This window comes from Eschscholzia californica, unplaced genomic scaffold (genome assembly GCF_041429995.1).
Source record: "Eschscholzia californica isolate CP2 unplaced genomic scaffold, dmEscCali1.0.p SCAF_6, whole genome shotgun sequence".
Taxonomy (NCBI): Eukaryota; Viridiplantae; Streptophyta; class Magnoliopsida; order Ranunculales; family Papaveraceae; genus Eschscholzia; species Eschscholzia californica.
The window spans coordinates 5,500,972-5,522,935 of record NW_028238483.1 but is presented as its reverse complement, the minus strand read 5'-3'; the positions used below and the strand labels follow the sequence as shown (position 1 = coordinate 5,522,935).

The following is a 21,964-nucleotide window of genomic DNA, read 5'->3' as shown; positions in this document are numbered from 1 at the left end:
TGACTTACAATACAACTAGGAGTTTGTAGGATCTCCATAGTTTGATTTATGTTTAAATTGAAAGCATATTGTGCTAATTGATGTGCAACATGATTTGCCTTTCGAGGACCAAAAGAAAATGAACAATTTTGAAGTTTCAAGACTTCACTTTTAATCTCCATAATGATAGGTCTGATCTTCCATGGTGCCTCGATTGGGTCCCTCGAGCATGCATTAATAACTGTTAACGCATCACCTTCAATAATGCAATCATATTCAGGAATACTCAACGCCATAGAAAGTGCCAACTTTGCTGCCTTTGTTTCCGCTTCCAACGCCGAGTATGTCAATACTTTTGCGGTGGTTGCCATTACGAATTCACCACCATCATTCCTACAAACCGCAGCCAGAGCTGCTCTTCCAGCCTTGAAAGCAGCGTCAAAGTTGATTTTAAGTTTGCCTTGATCTGGCGGGATCCAATTTTGTATTGGCTGATGAGAGCTCTCTTCATTGGGGACATCTAAATTTGAATTTGAGCATGCGAAGTCTGTTAATAAAGTCAGATCCTCTTGAATAATTTTATGGCTATTTGGGAATGTTCCTTCGAACACACATTTATTACGAGCTTTCCATAAGCACCAGGCTATATAAATTCGAAGTGCAATAATCTCCTCTTCTTCTTTACCTATTATCCATCGACATAGTAACTCTGGAAAGCTTTCATCACCGTCGACTCGCAGATTTAGCGGATAGGCCAGCCAAGTTTCTCTAGCAACTCTACACTTTCGAAATAAATGGTCCAAATCCTCATCTTCTTCTTTGCACATTGCACATGTTTTCGAGGCCTGTGGATTGAATTTTAGCGATCTCATCTTAGTTGGTAATGCATCATGTAAGAGCCTCCATAAAAACATTTTAACTCTTGGTACTAAGTTTATCTTCTTCCATATCACATTCCAAGACAATCCAGATGGTAGTTCCATTCTAACTGATGAAGATGGTTTCTCTTTATTAATAGTGGTATAGAGGGATTTTGAAGTAAACTCCCCTTTCGCCGTATGTACCCATATCAATTTGTCGCTCATTCCTGATTTGTTTAAAGGTATCTGTAATATTGCTCTGGCCGAGATCTCATCAAAAGTATCATCAATGATAGTCCTCTTCCATTCTCCTTGTTGGTCTATAAGATCACGAACATAAAAGAGATTCGGAACTTCTTGATTCTGCAGTTTTTTACTTGGCTTAAAACCTCTTAGGTTTGGCACCCACGGATCCTCCCAAATTCGAGCTACTGAGCCATCACCAACCAAATAGCAGGTTCCATCTTCTAAGAATTTTCTCATTTCTAGTATGCTTTTCCAAGTAGTGGTACTAGACTGTTTTGCTTTATGGGTCCAAAAGCTTCCAGTTTTTAGGTATTTCGCCTTCAATAGTCGAACCCATAGTGCTCTTGGTTCTTGTATGAAGCGCCAAGTCAGTTTTCCTACCATTGATTGATTGACCATTCTCATATCTCTAATGCCTAGTCCCCCTTCTTTTTGACTTGCTTGCATCTTCTTCCAATTTATGTAATGCATCTTGGATTTCTCCGTATTGTGTCCCCACCAAAAGTTTCGTTGACATTGCTCAATTTTTGTAATAACTCCTTTAGGCACTATATTTGTTGATAGGAAGTATATAGGTATGGATGCGAGCTCACTTTTGAGTAGTACAATTCGGCCGGCATGAGATAAAGAGCTACGATTCCATCCCGATAATTTCTTCTCTATCTTGTTCACAATAAAATCATAGGATGCTATTTTGTGCTTCGACTTCAATAAATAATTGCCCAAGTAAACATCGTCTTTCTTCATCTCCTTAACTCCCAAAATGCTTAAGATTTTTCCTCTTCTAACGGGATCACAATTAGAACTAAATTGGATAGAAGATTTGTTGTAATTTATTAACTGACCCGAGCAATTCGAATATTTATCCAGTATAATTTTCAATTGCTCTACATTGAAATCCGAGGCTTTTCCGAAGAAGAATAAGTCATCCGCGAACATAAGATGACTAATACTTGGTGCATAACGATTTACTTTAAGCCCATTGTAGAGACCATTATTTTCTGCCTGAACCACCAATTTTGTAAGTCTCTGAACACAAAATGAATAAGTATGGGCTAAGTGGACATCCTTGCCTGAGTCCCCTTTTACTGTAGAAACGACCTTTCGGTCTTCCATTTAATAATATTGAGAAAGACGCCGTAGTTACACAGTTCATGATGAGCAAGTGGGTGTTTGCAATGATTCCATACCGCTTGAGGACCTCACTGAGAAAATTCCAATCTATCCTATCATAAGCCTTTGCCATATCAACTTTAAGCGCAAAGGATCCATCTTTAGCCGATGTATTAGCGATAGAATGAAATATCTCCTGAGCAACTATTATATTATCACATATTTGGCGACCTGGTACAAAAGCGTTTTGAACCTCAGATATTAAATTTCCAAGCAACGGTCGAATCCGATTGGTGATGATTTTGGTGATGATACGGTAGAGGACATTACATAGAGCAATAGGTCTGAAATCAATTGGAGTTTCGGGTGCCTGCACTTTGGGGATTAATGTTATAAAGGTATGATTCAAGTTACCTGGGAGTTGGCCTGATTCAAAAATGGTTTTGATTTGAGAAGTCACCTCATCGCCAATAATACTCCAACACCGTTTATAAAAAATAGCAGAGTATCCATCGGGTCCCGGTGCTTTACATGATTTCATCTTCTTGATTACTTGCCAGATTTCTTCCTTTGAAGGTATAGTGCTAATCATCATATTTTCTGTTTCTAATAACGGTCGATCAGATAACTCAATTGCCGGGGGGAACTCTTCAATTTGCTCCGCTCTTGATGCCCTGTAAAAGTGATTCAAAAACTCGTTAGTAATTTTTGTTGGATCCGAAGACCAGCTATGATCTGCCAATTTAACCGCGTGTATATTATTTTTTTTTCTCCTATTCAACACGGATAAATGGAAAAATCTAGTGTTCTTGTCATTATCTTCAACCCAATGTTTCTTAGCTCTTTGTTTCCAGAAGACCTCTTCTAATTTTCTAAGTTTCTCCAAATTAGCTAATACACAATTTTCTTCTTTTAAATTCTCCACCGTTGGTGTTCGATTCTGAATCTCTAGGAGTAAGGTTTCGTTTTCCTTGAAAACTCATTGAAAACTGCATTTCCGGTAAGTCAGACTCGATTTTTAACCCTACCCAAGGCGTAAGACAAGGAGACCCCTATCTCATTTCCTTTTCATTTTGGTCATGGAATGCTTTAGTAGACTTCTAACATTCTTCATCTTTTGTTTGCGGACGACTGCATCATATACCGGAAAATAAACTTGAGGAAATTCACACCATTGATCCATTCTCAAATCATTTTGTGATTCCTTTGGTCCAAATGATCAATTGTGCAAATTATAATATTTTCTTCTCCAAAATATTTACTCGAAATTTAAAACAATGATGACGCGTACTTTTACCGTTCATACTAACTCTTCGAAGGATAAGTACCTAGGTTCTTAGTTACACATAGGAGCTAAAATTTCAGACTTTTGTCAATTGGTAGATTCCATCAAGAATAAACTCTCATTGTGGCAAAACATTTTTTTTGTCACAAGCAGGTCGCTCGGTAGTCATCTCAACTAACGCAGTCGCCCTCCCCATATCACATGCAATGTTTTTCCATTCCAAAAGGAATCTACAAACGCATTGAGACCATCCAACGGTCCTCTTGGTTAGAAAAACCCAAAGGACTCACATTAAGAATTGGAATTCGATATGCTCATCCAAATCTATGGGTGGGTTGGGCTTTAGAAATCCTCACAGCGAAAACCAAGCTTTCCTTCACAAACTTGCTTTCTACACACTGAGAAAGAGGCTCTTTCGGTTCAATTTTCAAAATCAAAATATTTTAGGAAGGCTGATACTCTATATTTTAATCTCACGTCATTAGTGATATAGAAAAAAGTGACTGAAATTTCTAATATATAAAAGAGTTCAGGGATTAAATATTTTTGTTTGGGCTATGTTTAAGGGTTTTGCTTCGGCGAACCCTTAAGAAGTATCTTTTATGGGCTATCAAAAAAAAAAAAAATATTGTGCCCGAGTCCGACCGGTCCGGTACCCGGATTGTCCGACAATTTAGGCGGGCTCGGACGAGCAATGGATAACTTGTCAAGTGCCAGCCCGAGGATGTTCGTTCCGCCCGGATCGGAACAGCAAGTGCCCGTGGATTACCCGCCTGATCTTTTTCCCAACCATACCATCAGTTAGCAAATAGAGTTATCCGTAAGTCATAAAATAAGGACCACAGTCTGCATGCCCTCGGACTGCCCCAATCGGTGGGGTACGGAGAGGGAAGCGGGGCAAGAGTAATTTTGGGGCGCCTATAGACGCTCCATCGTAGTGATGCCTTCAGACATCGGAAATGGTTTCTAGGATGAAACTTTTTGGAAAAAGAAACTACTCAAGGTGCTAAGGACCACGACTACACCACCACTGCCCCCCTCTATCTATCTGCTGCCCTCTCCGCTTCCCCCTTTCCCTGGTCCAAGCTAAGAGGAAAACCTGCAAGCCTTTGTGTTAGGACAAAATGTTCTGAACGAAACCATTGGCAGGGCAGTGGGGAAGCAAAGAAGATGAGGAAGCAGAATTAGAGATAGAGAGATAGGGTGTTGCAAGAAAAAAACAAAAAGGAGTTCCCTGTTGCCATATCATCTTCTTTTTTGTCAGCATGCCTCCATCTCTTGACCTCTAAGGTGGAAGACTAAACCTCTTACCACTCCCGCCAAAAATTGTTAGCTCCATATTGCAATGTCATCCGTATAAATCTTGTGTCCATATAAAGTATCAGAAAATTTATTGCGTCCTTTTAACATTTGTCCGCGCAACCATTTCAAGGTTCCTTGCGTAGCCAAAGTTTCTGCTCCAGTTAATATGAAGGAAGTAACTTGGCCTGTGACTACCCTAGACTAGACAAGGTTTCTATATCAAATATCAACTGGACATGCTAAAACTAACCTAGGCAAGGAAAGTATTCCAGTTCACTTCCCAAACCCCAACCAGGGTTCAAGCTCGCTACTTCTATTAGGGGATTCAATTTCGTAGTGCATAGAAGCAGACCACAGTTAATTGATCTTAAAACCAAAAAAGAAAAGAAGTTGAATACAATTACATCAATATATATCTAATATGCTAAACCAAGATGGCGAAGTACAGACGTTTTGGTTTTATCCTTTTCATCTATCTATGGATTTTTCCACAACAAAATTTCATTTAGAAGTTGCAGATCTTATCGGTTTTGGGGATACACCTGAGCCATTGCATCTGTAAGTAGGATTGTTGCTTCCTGTGTTTGGCCTGTCTTCCAAACCCTAAAATCAGGTCTGAAGTAATTGCCGTCGCTCCATTTTTTGAGTTGATTCATTGAGAAGGGTCCTTGTTCATCACCGAACGGGTCAACATATTTCCATATAGCGCTTTCTGGGTTCAAGAGAACTAGGTTTCCAAACGTATCTGCTGTTTCATCATCGTCATCAACCAAGTCAATTACCTCAATGTCTCTTTTACTCTCTACCATTTCCAGGTTCTTCTTGTTCTCATTTAAATTGTTAATTTCACTGTTTTGCTCATCCACCTCTATCAATTGGAGTTGAAGTTGTTCGTCGTTTGCAATCGGATGGGATTGATACGATTCGTGTACCACGATACCAGAATTCTGCTGCCGTGATTCTTGAATGGACAACTGGTAATTATTGTCCGCGTAGGACATAACTGAAGCTGTGTTCATGAAAACCGGAAAACAGAATCAACAAACCAACAAGTAAAAACCCAAATCCTTCGTGAAATGGATATCATTTTGATATGTTGCTACTTGGTGAAAGAGTATCATAATTCCATATTATCTTATACGACGGATACATAATAACCCAAAGCTTTATTAAGCTTTCATAAAATGGATATCAAAAGAAGAATTCTGAGAACACTGAAACATGTCGCTTGTCTTAATGGTACTAATTTCCGCTAAGCATGAACTCGACGGATAGTTCTTTCTATTTGGCATAAAATGTGTAACTGAGGAGAAGGATATTTTAACCGAAAATTTAGACTAGAAGCCTTCAAGCAAATTAAGGGAATGAATGAATTAGCTAACCTTCGCCCTTCTGGTTTACTGATTCTCCATTTCCATCTTCATCTCCAGGTAGAACCGGTATAATAATTTGGAGAGCCGGTGTTACATCCAAGAAAGCTTGATCTAGAAGATAACATAGACAGGAAAAGGCAAATACACTTCATCTTCTCAGTCACGAAATTATTTAAACTGTTTAGATTTTGAAATTGTCAACAGAAAAGAAAACAATTTTGCGTATAGCCAAATCTGGGGTGGTGAAACAGAGAAAATTTAGTCCTGAAATTATTTTAACCAGAAATTCAGAGCCGAAGCTTTTAAGCAAAATAAAGGAATGAATGAATTTGCTAACCTCCGCCTTTCTGGTTAACAGATTCTCCATTTTCATCTTCAGCCCCAGGTAAAACCGGTACAATAATTTGGAGAGCAGGTGTTTCATCCAATAAAGATTGACCTAGAAGATAATATAGACAGGAAAAGATAAACAAATACATTTCATTTTCTTATCTTAGTCACTAAACTATTTAAATTCTGGAAATGTCAACAGAAAAGAAAATAACTCTGTGGGTACAGCCATATCTTGAGTGATCAAACAGGGAAAGAAAACAGTACAACAGATTAATGTGAAACCTTCAATTGCTGGGGCTTTAGATTCCTGGTGGTCGATAGCTCCAGCTTCTGCAACATAAACAGAAAAGAATAGATTAAGAAACTCTAGATCTTTGAACAACAACTAGCAATTTAGTCGAGAAGTCAGAAGTACGTGAACCTGCAATATCTCTTCCTCCATCTTTAAGATTGAATGGTTTATCGAGAGTTTCAGCAGCAACACTAAAGATTGATAATGGAGCATCCTCGTTTTCAGGGTTTCCGCCTGTAGACAACTCCACAGGGATAGCTTCGATCTCTAATTCGTCTGCTATGACACATGGAACTTCTTTAATTAGCCGCAACCTTTCCTCAGGTGATTGAAGCAGCTTCCGTCTCTCAAGGTATTCACAAAGCGTAGAACAGGAAAGCAAGTCAAGGGTAACATGATACAAATCTATGATTAAGTGAATTCTAAGAAGTCCAAATAATTAACCACTTTATTGCTCCAGCCAGAATTCCCAAGAAAGAATAAGAATTAGGCAATTAGCTACTCAAGTCCCAAACTTGAGAATATGTGAGTTGACCTTTAATGTAAATGAAGATATATAAAATCCCCAAATTGCTAATATTATTTACATATCAAGAAAGCATAAACCAAGAAAGAAAATAATATCTTCAATTACATATTGGAAAATATTTGCAAGATAAGTATGTAGAAACCTCTAAGAACCTACAAATAGGGTGGTCAGCAACGCTATAACTGGCCCATAATCCAATCAAACACCACTGCTAAAACCTGTTTTAGGTTAAGCGAAATTATGCAATAATAAACTGGATTTCAAAGGATATTCTCTTCGCCAGCCCTTCTCATTTGCTCGATCAATTTGGTTTTGCAAGAGGAGAAGCTCTCTCCCAATCCACTGCAAAGAATTTGTTTTAAATTGTCAAAACCACTAATGTGTGCAAAATCAGTCAGCAAATAATAAATATCCAACATCGTAAAGACCTAAAAATCACTTGCTTGTTTGTTTTATAGTCTATTTTGGAACTGATTTATGAGCTTAGACGGACTATGGGATTTGCTTGTTTATAACTATTCCTTTGAAAACTATACAGTAAAAAAGTACATATTTCGTAAACTTAATTGTATAGGGAACACAAGAGATGATCTTTTAAAAACTGCTTTAGTTCTACAAAAATGTAAAACTACAAGTACTTTCTGAAGACCAGGGCAAGTACTTTACGGGATTTGCTTGTTTCTCGCAGAGTTTCTTGATGGTTCAACTTCAGCACAACACTTTTTAACAGCTTCACTTTCGATATAAGGCGTAGTCCAAGTCTAAGGCTTTGGTTGGTAACATGACTTGATGCTACTATTCATACTTCAAGTCAAGCTTTTTGTCTTCTCTTGTTGAGTGCAAATATGTAATCCAATTTGTATATCATCAACATGAGTTTGCCAAAAGTTAGTGTGCATATTTATAGTCATGTTGAAGACTTCAAATAGTCACACCCTACTTTGTGAAAGCCATGTGAGGTAACTAAAGAATTGATTATATGCTACTATGCTAGCAGTTAAATAAACACCACAAGGGTATAACGGGGTTGTGAATATCAGATTATTAGCAAGTATTTACAGGACACGACCCATGGCCTAAGAATCTTAGGTGTGATGTTAAATATTCAGAGGTTGAGGAATCATACATGATTTGTTATTTCCTCATGTAGAACTTTGGCCTTCTCTTCGAACTCCCACTGTCAAAGGGCATGAAACAACATTAAAAAGTGATTTACTTTTAGATAGTAAAATAAAGATTTAACTAATCAAGTATAACTACCACTTCCGAGAAATAACAAAGTTCTTTTTTTTTTTGAAACTTAGAATGAATAGAAATAACAAAGTTCTCAAGTTAAAGAAGCAAGCAACAAGATGACAAGATCAACACTCATTCACTTTACTTCATTTAGAAAACATTCATAGTGGAATTCTAACATATGAGTTCTAGTTGGATAACTTGGATCATGATTCAAGTAACCCAACGGGTCCTCTGTTTCTGTTATTACCTTCTTCAACAGTACTAAATCCAGCCAGTCAAAGGGACTGGGCTACTACCTTTTTTTTAGGAAAAACAAGTATCTCTACATCTGCCACGCGAGCTAGGTTGTGAAAGATTTGGATTACACAACTTACAATGGTTGGCCTTTTCAGCAAACCGTCTTTCACTCTCTGGCGCAAGTCCTCACACTCTTCCTGCAACCAAGATCACAAAGTTGAAACATAATACAATCCAAAAGGTGTTGCTATAGTGCATGAGGGGGGTTTTAACAATCTTCATATTTCCAATGAATCACAAATAAAAGAAATGACTGGGCCTGGATTACACCCAAAGATGATCCGCATTCTTGAAGTTCATTCCTACTTTCCAAATTTAGCCTAGAGAAGTAAAATATAAGAAGTGCAAGCACCAAAAGAACAGGAATTTTAAGTAACTAATATGACAAGATTACTCATCCCACGTTAATATTCTTGCCTAAGAGACAATTACTCGACTTGTTTTTACCTCAGTAATATCATCTTCTGACAACATGCGAACCGAAATTCCATCATTCCTATTTGATACTTCAACAATAACTTCTGAAATGCTTCTGGCTGCCTCTGATGTCCTCTTAACCCCTAAAAAGACACAACAAAAATAATAACCATTATTAGCTAAGGGAAAAAACATGGTTTAATTGGATGTGTAAGAGTAAATCAATAGTATATCATAGGAACTATGTTGACTACTTCACTAGTAAAAAACCTAGTTCAGAAGAATATACATAGAAAATAGAGCCAAAGGAAATCAAATCATAATTATAGGTATTACCTGTGACTTGCAGGAGCTGGTAAGGGTTTTTCTGAAAATAGTCATTTGGGTCACATTTGACCCTCACAAAGCTTCCAACTACCTTGTCTTCAAAGGTGTCTGGCTTCTTGAATAGATCCTCAATTACACTCTTTTTCAAGTATATCAGTTTCATGTTTTCAACAATTATAGAAGCAAAACAACTTTTCGGGGCTACCATAACTGTCTCCTTTTCGTTGCTTCTTTTGTCTGTGCTTACCCTTCTCTGCCGTTTGCAAGTATTCACGACTCCTTCCTCTCCTGACTTATCGCTGAACTCATCCTCTTCTGACGAGTCCTGGTTCTCAATGAAGTGTGGTTCCAGAAGATCATAGATTCTGTTTCGGTTAATCGACTTCTTTCCAAAAACAGACTGGAGACTTATGTCACATACTATCTTCTTTTTCTTTTCGGGGTGAGTGAGTTTGTTCTGATGGATATATGTCTTGATTATATCATGCACTTCATACTGTGACAAAGGCTTGGTTGGGTCATTCCCAATGGAAGTAAGAAATTCTATGAGAGCCCTTGATCCCCACCCTATGAACTCCTTTCTCTTCTTTATTTTTCTTTTCAATGCAGCAAGTAGCCCCTTTGGTGATTCCTGGAACATAGATGATGGATCCTCCATTCTATCATCCATACTAACATCAGAGTCAGATATCAAATGTCCATCACCATGTTCACTTCATAAAGTTTATCTGAATCAGCCCACTCTTGTAGGACTCACCCTTCTTCAATAGGGTGTCTGCAAAATGAAGATCTTGCAAAGTTACACCTTCGTCGTCCTTTATTAGATCCCAGTATTCCTTAAACAAACACTCATATGTATTCCTGTCCTTGAAATTTATCTTGCCATGCAGAGACAAAGCAGAATCTATGAAACAAAACAATTAAAATACATTACTTTTTCTAAACAAGAACATGCGTTTATATATGTATATATAGTTGGCCTCGGTCTCGGTCTGGTCGAAGGCTGAGATGAGACTGAGACGGACCGAGAAACTCGGCCAAGACAACATGTATAGCTAATAAGTACTAAGTAATAAGCTTAATTACCTGACTCTTCATTACCTCATAATTCTCTAGACTTTAAACGTAAAACTACTTCAATCATTCACAATAAACAAAATCTTATCATAATACAAATATTGTATTTTATCTACTAGAATTTTTAAAGTTTCTATAGAATTTTCGAAGTTTGTACAAGGCAAAAGACCTAAAATATCTATATAATAGTATTGCGACTTATCTTAGATTAATTGGGAATATAATAAGTAGTTAAGAAGGTAACTAATAATAGTATATACAATTAGAATTTAAAGTTTCCAAAAAAAGTTCCAAGAAATTAAAAGATGTTGTTTCATTCTCGGTCTAGGTCTCGGTCTGTCTCGACCGAGACACCCGAGATTCTCGGCCAAACCCTAACTCGGTATCTCGGCCGAGTCTGGTCTCGGGAGAGGGCCGAGACCGAGTCGAGACGACTGAGACCAACTACATATATATATATATACATAAGTATTACTTTTATAAGCTGCAACCCAGATGATAATGGGGTCCACCCCCAACTAGTATGTCTGCATAAATGATGGAACAATGAAGCGAAAAGACTAACTAACATGTGACTTACATTCTGAGACAAGAAATTTCAAGTCCAAGTCTATATACCGCACACTCTAGATTCTCTGACTTAGCGCCTGCTTAGTATACATAAACATCAAACTCTTATTTGTGGACACTACATAGCATGTGTAAATATATTTATATATAGATATACAAATAGTTATACAATGTTGGAACTCAGCATACTCTAGTAACTCACAAACACTTCTACTTCAATTCAGTTTTTCCTTTTCTGGTAGTAGTTGTAGCGATGACAAATTGAAATACTATTTCTGAAGTTATTCCTTGACAACGTAATACGGAAGCAGGGTGAATCATATTTGAGGAAGTTAAGGGGGCAAATTTGGCTAAGTTCAGAGAGATAGGTAAACTTGTAGAGCATCTTAGTAGTTTCAAATACCTTGTAAAGCATCTTACTATCTTAGTAGTTTAAGATACCTTTCCAATCTATTGAAACATTAAGTATCGAATACAAAACGGTTGCTATACAGCTTACACTCGCCTCCCTCACCAACCATCTTCTGTCCAGTCTTTCGGATTTATATACAATTTTTTTTTTTTTTTTTGAAAATTTGAATTAATATTAAAAGGGAAAACTATACAATTTTCAGAATTTGAAATTATTCATCACACATCAAGCAAGATACTTGGGAGATCAGATGTGCTAAGTAAGAATTTTGATTGTGAATGATTGTAAGAATGAAATATTATTAAATACTTAAATATTGTCTTATTTCTTTGAAAGCAACCTTACCCCATCAGAGTCGACATCCACATTTTCTTCTACGAGTAAAGCAAGCCTTAGGCAGTAAAGGCTCTTCTTCTGTCTAATATTGACAAATTTGGCAACTCTAATACAGCGTCTGCATACAGCATTTGGACAGCCAACGCAATGAAATGCTGACTTCTTATGGAAAATGAAACAGCCAAACAGGAATGCCAACCTATCATAAAGGAATCAATAGTTTATTCCAGATGCCTATAAATCATCCAAGTAATCTATATTATGACTTGAAAAGGCAAATACTGGAAGAAGAAAAGTTGCAAAATAGGGCGACAAGGGGAAGATGAGGCTATTTTGAAACTCTCATATCTGACAAAATAAATAATTAAATATAACCCTAAACATAAATGAGAACTTAGAACCTTTCAAATCAACCATATAATCTATAAAAGAGAATACTTGAACGAGTGCTAACATGCAGACGGTATAGCCAGCACTGACTCTAGCCTCAGGATTTATGTTTGGCTGTATGGACTTGAACCCTAAACCCTAAACCTTAAAACAATTTAATAGGTCTGGCTGTTTGACCTCAAATCATAAACAAGTAACATAGATTAGAAGCATGTCGATTGTGAAAAGAGAAAGCACTATGCAGCGTACTGTTACTAGTGTATGATGTGTTGAAAATAACCCTAATTGTCTCAGATTCATAGTAAGTAGAGATGATTTCATGGCTGATGATATTAGGGCACATAAAATTGAGATTCATCTTGGTGTTACAAAGATCCCTACTAATTGCTAGCAACAATGTAATTGATTTAGTTTAGAGAAAACTAGGAAGCAGAGACCAGCTTACCACAAATCCAGCGATTTCCAGTTTCCGTGAATCTGAAACCAAAAAGAAATGAAACCTAAAAATGACGAAGAAACTATGTAGAAAAATCTAATTATTTTGATAGGATAACAAATTAGTCGGAAGTAAGAATTTACCTTTAGTGAGCTTCAGCTAAAACTATTTTTTTTTTCTCACCCGAGAAGATCTGAACGTTACTTTCTCTCTCTCTGACAACAAATTTTCTAAAAGAATAGATTATTCTGACTGTGCGATACGTGAGAAATGATTTTCTGATAAGAAATGCTTGTAAATGTACGGCACCAAAAGGCTATTAGCATCCGGAAATTTTCTTAACTCGGGTCAATAGCCATTGACTCGAGTTCTCTATAAGCACCGGTTTTTAATGTGGGTGACATTCACCTTCATTTGCTTCTTCCATCTTCTTTCAAAATAAAAAGAATACCAATTCATTTTTTTTCCAAAACAAAAATCATGTGGGCTCATCTAGATAGTGTAAGTAAAAAAAATTCATTTTTTCTTATTTACTTTCTATTCCTGTTAGTAAATATACAAAATTGAAAAGATTGAAAGATTCAAAAAGGTATAGAGAGAGAGATGAGAATAAGGGTTTTTAGGGAGAGAAAGACGAAGAAAATCTTGCGAGAAGTAGTAGAGGAGCTGGTCATGGTCGAGTTCACGAGAATGAGGATTGGGACGTTTTTAAGCCCCGGATCAACAGATCCGTTTGGCCCTCTAAGGTCCCGGATCAGCTGATCCGTTTGGTCCTCCTAGGTCCCGGATCAGCTGATCCGTTTGGTCCTCTTAAGGCTCGGACTAGTTCAGTCCGTCCGATAGATTTTGTTTGGGTTTGTGATAAACAGATGGAGGTGTTAGGGTTAAGTTGGCTTTGACTGGTGCCTACATAGTTGTACGGTGCTAACAGAGAAAGGAGCAGTTGAGCCTGGTGCTAATAGAGATGGATGCTAACAGCTTTTTGACTTGGTGCCTTTAGAAGCACCCTTAAACTTTTAACTTTGTGATAGGATGGTACGAAAATAAAAGTTGCCCTTAAAAGGTAATGTATAAGTTGGAGTAATCTATCAATGGACTTCTTGGGAGTGCCTTCAAAATTTCGAAAATTCTTCTCATTTATTCTCTTGCCCAAATCTCATCCAGAGATAAAAAGTTTTAGGGTTCTTTAATAAAATCATTGAAAAGGGATCTGCAATATCCACTGTAATTGTTTTCTATTTCCTCCATATATCATCTCTTACCTCTTTGCTGCTTTGAACTTTGTCTCTTTACACTCGGTTTTGTGCTCACCATTTCTTAGCAAAGCTAAATGTATAAAACATGGAGGAGTAAAAGGTCAAAAGGAAAGAAGGGTTTGATCATCAAGACATGGGAGCGATGTTGATCATTAGGCGTAGCAATAAAGGAACACCTTTCAACTACAATATCAGGCAAAGAGAAAATTGTGGTCTGGAATTCCAGTATGGAATAGATGAAATCTTGGTCTATAACTGATAAGCCCAAGATAGGTTTATACCCGCAAGTATACGGGATAAAGTTATAATAAATCTGAAATTCCAGAATCGATCCTCGAGGATAAGTAATTTTGGTTTAAATCTTAAATCCCCCATTCATAAAATTGATTTTGTTTTAGAAATCATTATAATAAGAAAACAATAATAGACTAAAGAAGAATGAAAGCAATATGAGAAAAGATGTAGGATTTTCGATTCAACCACATAAATTTACTTCCTAAAGCATGCAATTAATTAACCAATCATTTTTTCATTATAACTTAAAATCTAATATAATAGAGTATTAAAATTTCGTAAGATATTCTTGATAAAACCAGTCTCTGGGAGACAGCCAACTATGAAAGTTGTAAATAACCGTCCTACCCTTGACAATGTTTCCTCTTCTCGAGGCGGTCGTGGAAAAGAATTGTGTACTTGGACCGTTCCTTCTTCCTGCGAATACTCCAAATATTAATCAAGTTCTAGATTTGTCAAGAAGGTCCTATAAGGTCGTTACCCTTTGGACAATGTCTAAATCAATTTTTTAATTTTAAGTGGGGTTTGGGTTCGCGTTTATCGAGGTATATCTTATGTGGGCCAAAGACCGTTGATAATATTCGACTCTTATGTTGTTCGGGGTTAAGTTCCCTTACTAGAAACGGCCAAACCACGCAGTTCGCAACATATATGCACCACAAAATAATTAACCCACTGACAGGATATTCGAGGGTATTAGAACACGTAGCTCCCATTCAAGAGGGGCGATGTCCTCCTTAGTCGCCCGAGTTTTCGTAGATTCGGTTACAAAAATTAATCCCCAATTTAGGGTCAAAAATATAAAATAGAAAACAAGAAATACAAAAAAAAAATTTAACACTCTCTCACCAAAATAAAAGGGTTATTTCCCAAATGGCCCATACTCTATGACCAGCTTCCTGCGTAACCCCCTACTTTATCGAAAATACCCAGATGACCCCTTTTCTGCCGTTAACGTCAAATGTCCGTGAACTTTGTATATTATCTCCTAATTGATGAATTGCAGAGTACCCTAGTGGTTCATGAACAAAAGTTCAAGAAAGGAGACAACAGGGATGATCAAGTGTTGAAGATAACACATAGAGAAGGGACGACAACCAGAGGAAGGAGGTTGAATTGGAGAGGAATATGACGTGGTCGAGGCAGAACGTTTTTTTAATAAGAACACTGTGGAATGTTACAAGTGTCATCGACTTGGACACTTCCAAAATGAGTGCCCGAATTGGGAAGAAGAAGCAAACTTTGCTGATTTTGAAGAAAATGAAGAGATGTTATTGTTGGTGTACATGGAAGAACAAGAGAACAATGAAGAAGATATGGAGTCTAAGGCTAGCATGTAAGAAGATACAGAGCTATTGTTGATGACATACACTGGAAACACAAGAAAATATGAGGAGAAAAGCCTAGTTTCTCGACTCGGGTTGTTCAAACCATATGAGTGGGGACAGAAACCTGTTTTCAACAATAGACACTAATTTCAAACACTCTGTCAAGCTTGGGAACAACAAGAGAATGGAAGTCATGGGGCAAGGAAACGTGAAGTTGATTTTGAATGATGCATCATACGTAATAAGCGAAGTCTACTATGTACCTGAACTAAAAACAATATTTTGAGTCTTGGTCAACTCCAAGAAAAGAGGTTGAAAATCATCATATATGAAGGAACCTGCAAGATCTACCATAAAGAGAGAGGTCTCATAGCAGAGAGAAAAATGTGTATGAACCGAATGTTCATATTGTTCGACCAAACCAGCGATGAAACGAGAGCAAAGCAACAACAATGCTTGCAAATTACTTCAGAAGACATGCCAAGACTCTGACATGAACGCTATGGGCATCTTAGTTACAGTGGCATGAAAACATTGAAAAGCAACAACATGATACGTGGTCTTCCTGATTTTGATGCACAAGACTTCACATACACAGACTCTTTAGTTGGAAAACATCCTAGGAACCCCATTCCTAAGAAGAACACATGGAGAGCCAAACAAGTTCTTGAACTGGTGCATTCGGATATTTGTGGACCCATAAGTCCTATATCCAGCAATGGAAATAGGTATGTTCTGTGTTTTATAGATGATCACAACAGAAAAGCATTGGTGTATTTTCTAAAAGAGAAATCAGAGGCTTTCAATAATTTCAAACATTTCAAAAAGAAAGTGGAAACTGAAACAGGGGCATCAATCAAATGTTTGCGAACAGATCGAGGAGGGGAGTACACTTCTCATGAATTCTCAGACTATTGTGAAGAACAAGGTATTCAAAGACAGCTTACCACTGCGTACACACCGCAACAGAACGGCATTGCAGAGAGAAAGAATCGCACGGTCATGAACATGGTTAGGTCGATGCTTTCAACAAGAAAAAGTACCCAAAATCTTTTTGGTCAGAGGCAGTGAATTGGACTTTTCATATTCTTAATAGATGCCCAACAATTGCTGTGAAGAACATCACACCACAAGAAGCATGGTCTGGGGTAAAACCAAGTGTGGAACACTTTAGAGTGTGGGGATGTCTTGCTCATGTGCACATCCCAGATGAGAAGCGAGGTAAACTTGATGATAAATGCGTTAATTGCATATTACTTGGTATTTCAGAAGAATCCATAGGATACAGCTTGTATAATCCCGAGACCAAAAAGATTGTGACTAGCAGAAACGTGGTGTTTGAGGAAACAAAAGGTTGGAATTGGGAAGAAGATAGTAATGAACATATCAGCTCTGAATTGACTTGGAATGATGATAAAGATATCACATGTGGTGTCAGCAGAAATGAAGATAGTGACAAAGAAGATGACTCAAGTGATGAATCAAGCAATGAGGCTCAAGAGGAGCAGGTTGTGGAAGCCAGGGATGGACGAACAAGAAGTCCTTATCATTACCTTAATGACTATGTCACTTGTAATGATGGTTACTAATGAAGAAGATGAAGTGAATATGGTTGAGATCAATTCCAGCGATCCTTCAACCTTCGAAGAAGCAGAAAAGAACTTGAAGTGGAGGCACGCCTTGAATGAAGAGATGAAATCAATTGTGAAGAATCAGATTTGGAAACTCTCAGACTTACCTGATGGGATGAAGTGAATTAGAGTGAAGTGGATCTATAAGACCAAGTTCAATGAGCATGGAGAGGTGAACAAGTACAAGGCGCGATTGGTAGTGAAAGGTTAGTCACAAGAGCATGGGATTGATTACAGAGAGGTATATGCACTTGTTGCTCGGATGGATACAGTCAGAGCAACCGTAGCCACGACAACACAAAAAGGTTGGGACATATACCAATTAGATGTAAAATCAGCCTTCCTACATGGGATTCTCCAAGAAGATGTTAATGTGCAACAACCAAAAGGTTATGTTGTCCAAGGGAAAAAGGATCAAGTCTACAAACTTCATAAGGCATTATACGGGTTCAAACAAGCACTACGAGCTTGGTTTAGCCTAATTGAGGAATACTTCATCAAAGAAGGATATTTGAAGTCCCAAAATGTAAGAAACTTTATTTCTAAAGTCGAATAAGCAAGGTAATTTTGTGAGTATTTATGTGGATGATATTATCTACACAGGGAATGATATCTCAATGATGAGACAATTTAAGTTGTCAATGCAAAAGGAGTTTGACATGACAGATCTTGGAAAAATGAAATTTTTCGGGGAATTGAAGTGCTACAAACATCTGAGGGCATTCATATCTCTCAGTCCAAGTATGCTTTAGAAGTTCTGAGACGTTTTGAGATAGAGGACTGCAATGCTGTGTGCAATCCAATGGTAGCTGGAAGCAAACTTGATATGGATGAGGGAGGAGAGCTTGCAGATGAGACTCTCTATAAACAGATTATAGGAATTCTCATGTACATCACTACAACAAGACCAGATATGCAATTTTTTGTAAGTCTAATGAGCAGATACATGTCTAATCTAACAAAGTTACACTTCCAACCAGCTAAACGGGTGTTAAGGTATTTAAAGGGCAACATGGATTATGGTATCTGGTACAAGATAGGAGGAATAGGAGAGTTTCTAGTTTATATTGATTGTTATTTTGCTGGAGATGTTGACAGTAGAAAAAATACTTCAGGTTACGTATTTCTCATGGATAGCGCATCAGTAGCTTGGTCCTCAAAGAAACAACCGATTGTAACACTGTCCACCACTGAAGGAGAATATGTGGCTGCATCAAATTGTGCTTGTCAAGTTGTCTGGTTCAAAAGGGTCTTGAGGGAACTGGGATATGAAGTAAAGAAAAGCATTGTTATTATGTGCGATAATATATCAGCAATCAAGCTTTTGCAAAACCCAGTTTTTCATGGAAGATGCAGACATATTGGTGTTCGATTTCATTTTCTACGTGATCTGGTTAATGATGGAATAATACAACTGGAGCATTGTGGATCGCAAGAACAAGTAGCTGATATTCTTACTAAACCATTGAAGCGTGACTGTTCGAGAATATGAGAATCATACTTGGTATTTGCTCCGTTGCAGATAAGCTAAGCTTATTACATCAAGATTAGTTTAGGGAGGGTTTGTCAGAGCAAATCCAGCCTATAATTAAGGAGATCTTAGTTGAAAGAGTTTTAAGTAGTTTTCTAGTCAATTTTAGTTAATAAAATCTAGTCTAGTGGAAGTCTTTAGTGGTTATATTTCTCTGCAGCTTTTGTAGGAATTCGGTTTGTGTAAGGCTTATATAAGCCATCGTTTTTCATTCTCCAGATAATAAGAAAGAGTCTTGCTATTTTACAAAAATCAAGATTAAAAACATCAGGAATCATTTCATTGTTAGAAACTTTTGTGAAGTGTTTAAATTTTTGGTGCGGGATTACCCGATTTGTGGAAAAAGTTCGTTTTCCTTATGATTCATATGTCTTGGGTTATAATGAAGACAAGAGTATTATTTGGGATGATTTGTTAGGGTTTGAGATTGGGTAAGAATGATTTTGTAAGGAATAATGGAGATAGAGAGAATTTGTTATGGATTTGAGATCGAGTAATTCAACAATGCCATCAGGTTTGTTGTTAATGCCATCTGATTTGTTGTTAGTGCCATCGCCCCCTTTGTCAAATTAGAGTGGTGGTGGTATTAATTTCATGGAACATTAGGAGAGATTCCAATTCCATTCTAGGTATGTTTATTTGTTCTTTAATTTAGGTCTGGATATGATTTATTCTTGGGTTATTTCCCAAACAACTCGCAACTTTGTGACCAGCTTCCTGCCTAGCCCCCTACTTTATAAAAATACCCAAATGGCCCCCTTTTCAGTTATCGTTATAACTCCGTTAACTAGTCATCACCTCTCTCTCCTCCATCTCATCACCTTGATGGGACATAAAAATGTCCCATCTGAGTCGTGTAATTTAGCTGAGTTAGTCTATTTCGAGCCTTTATTATAATAAAATGGTTGATTTTCTTGATTAGGTGTGTTTTGCGGAGTTAGGTGTGAAAGTGGTTAAAAATGAGAAAAAAGATACACAGAGGGTATTTTGGTCATTGGGAGTCAAGGGTATTCTGGGAAATACTTCCACCAAAATATTTTCGCCACTCATGTACTTAGAAGACCAAGAATACTTAGAAGACCAGCAACCAACCAATCAAAAAAAAAAGCAACCAACCAATCAGCAACCAAGAGTCATTAACTTAGAAGACCAAGAATACTTCATAATTTCAACTGAATCTGATGATCTCAATGTATTTCAATCGATCTAAGATTCCAAATTGACTCACTAAATGCGATACTTTTCGGTAACAAGTCCCCGTGAAACACAGATCATGTTGAGCATATATCGAGATCAAAACTTTGGATCGATCTCCCCGACTCTGATGAATATTCTCTAAGCCTCCGCACTCCGTCGACTAAGAAAGTGGGAGACCAATTCTATTATCCAAAATCCGCTATCAAGGGCACCATTAAAAAGGTTCACATCACTAAGCTCACGCGTCAACCAAGCCCACAAATTAAGTAACGAATGGGCCTATATAGCTCATCTTCGGGCACCCAAATATCTGTACATTAGACGAGGATGTCAACACTGGACAAATAGGCTAGCATTGTGCAAAGAGGTGAACCCTCTTGCATGATTCATCGCTATCCATATTCAAGATGACAGATAGCCCTTTCAACAAAAAAAAGGATGACAGATAGCCAAATAACTCTCGCATGATCCTATCTCTGACCAACATATTCGTTAGGAGCGTTACCATCATACTAGGTGACAACTGACCAAAATATATCGCCAAGATGCCCGCTAAAAAGGTGTTACTGTCATCTAAGATGACGGCTGAACACAGGATATGCCAACATATCCACTAAAGCGAGCGTTATCACTATGACAACTGTTTAAGAACACTATAAAATGACTTAGGAAAGAAGCCTACTAGATATCCGATTATCCACTAATAATCCACGTTGATCCTCTCTCATACAACGTACATAACGATTGTTCATTCCTAAAACAAGTGAACCATTTTCTCTTTGATACATATACATAGACCACTGCTTCTTACGACATGTGATCCATTTTCTCTCTCATACATACCAACGACTGTTTACGAAGTCCGACCATCCACATTCTCTTTCCTACACACCTAAGGATTGTGTTACCTTACATAGTTAAAACCGAACAACTATCTTTCTCCTTCGTACATACCAACCCTTGGGAACTAATAGGCAATCAAGCATAACTTCTCTACCAGTGTAAGGCTGACATTTTCGCTATCCAAGCAAGGCGGACAATCACTTCGGCGGTCATCTATTTCTTTCTCTCTCTTGCTTAATAATCACTTGTTCAACAGTCGACTTGATTTAGTCACATAACCCGTAAAGATCGAGCTCCGACCACTTTACGAATCGCACCATACTCTGACAATACCTTTCCACAGTAATACCTTAGTACTCTTGTATTTGTCATTTCTCATATAAGTTTACTGACTTGACCGTCGGAGTTTCTAATCAAAGAATGCTCACACACTTTAAACCCACATCTTCCTTATTTCTTCATAATCTTTCCAAATCAAGGCCTTATGAATATAGTCAGAATTATCTCTTTAAATCTTCATCGGGTAATATAGAGCTGATAGAAAGGGATGAAGATGCAAAATCGAACTGTTAGAACTAAAAGTCGCGGAAGCTATCGAACCTATCCAAGAAATTGATCTGATTATGAAGATTAATCGAAAAGTTATGTCAAAACCAAATATGCAAACAGAATTTAACGAGGTTCGGCTTTAAAGCCTACGTCCTCGGGCGAACAAGAAATCTTTATTGAAGGATAGATGAAGACGACTCACACAACCCGCAAGTTCGTCCCAAGATGGTACCGCATAGAAATTAACCTTCTATACTAAATCTTCGACGAGCGAGAAATTAAACACCGCTCAAAACTATGAACAAAAATTTCTCTGTCACTTGCTCTCTCTCTTTAGCTAAAGAAGAGTTGTTGTTGCTTGTGTTGTGTTGATGTTGTTGGTGGTGATTTAATTGGCACTCAAACATATCCTATATATAGGATTATAGACCGACTACTTAGTTGGAATCCAATTGGGATCCCGCCACAAATTGATGCCAATCTTTCAAAAAACCGCCTACTTTTGCCTATCTCAAACCGCCT

The 21,964-nt window shown here is 37.5% G+C and overlaps 1 protein-coding gene and 1 long non-coding RNA gene across 2 annotated transcripts; both read right to left on the bottom strand.

Annotated features, from left to right (window-relative positions):
• Positions 1-5,175: 5,175 nt before the first annotated feature.
• Positions 5,176-11,316, bottom strand: LOC147530973 (uncharacterized protein At5g08430-like). The gene is made up of 11 exons (XM_086648130.1): positions 11,250-11,316; positions 9,602-10,496; positions 9,296-9,408; positions 8,926-8,985; positions 8,439-8,489; positions 7,584-7,654; positions 6,913-7,148; positions 6,774-6,821; positions 6,496-6,597; positions 6,168-6,269; positions 5,176-5,794 (listed from the first exon to the last, which is right to left on the bottom strand). The coding sequence occupies exons 2-11, from the start codon at positions 10,260-10,262 to the stop codon at positions 5,307-5,309; spliced, it is 1,932 nt and encodes a 643-aa protein (XP_086504256.1). The 5' UTR covers positions 10,263-10,496; positions 11,250-11,316; the 3' UTR covers positions 5,176-5,306.
• A 762-nt stretch (positions 11,317-12,078) lies between these two features.
• LOC147530972 (uncharacterized) lies at positions 12,079-13,091 on the bottom strand. The gene is made up of 3 exons (XR_015227690.1): positions 12,957-13,091; positions 12,823-12,854; positions 12,079-12,186 (listed from the first exon to the last, which is right to left on the bottom strand). It is a non-coding gene; the product is annotated as an uncharacterized LOC147530972 (long non-coding RNA).
• Between the last annotated feature and the right edge of the window lie 8,873 nt (positions 13,092-21,964).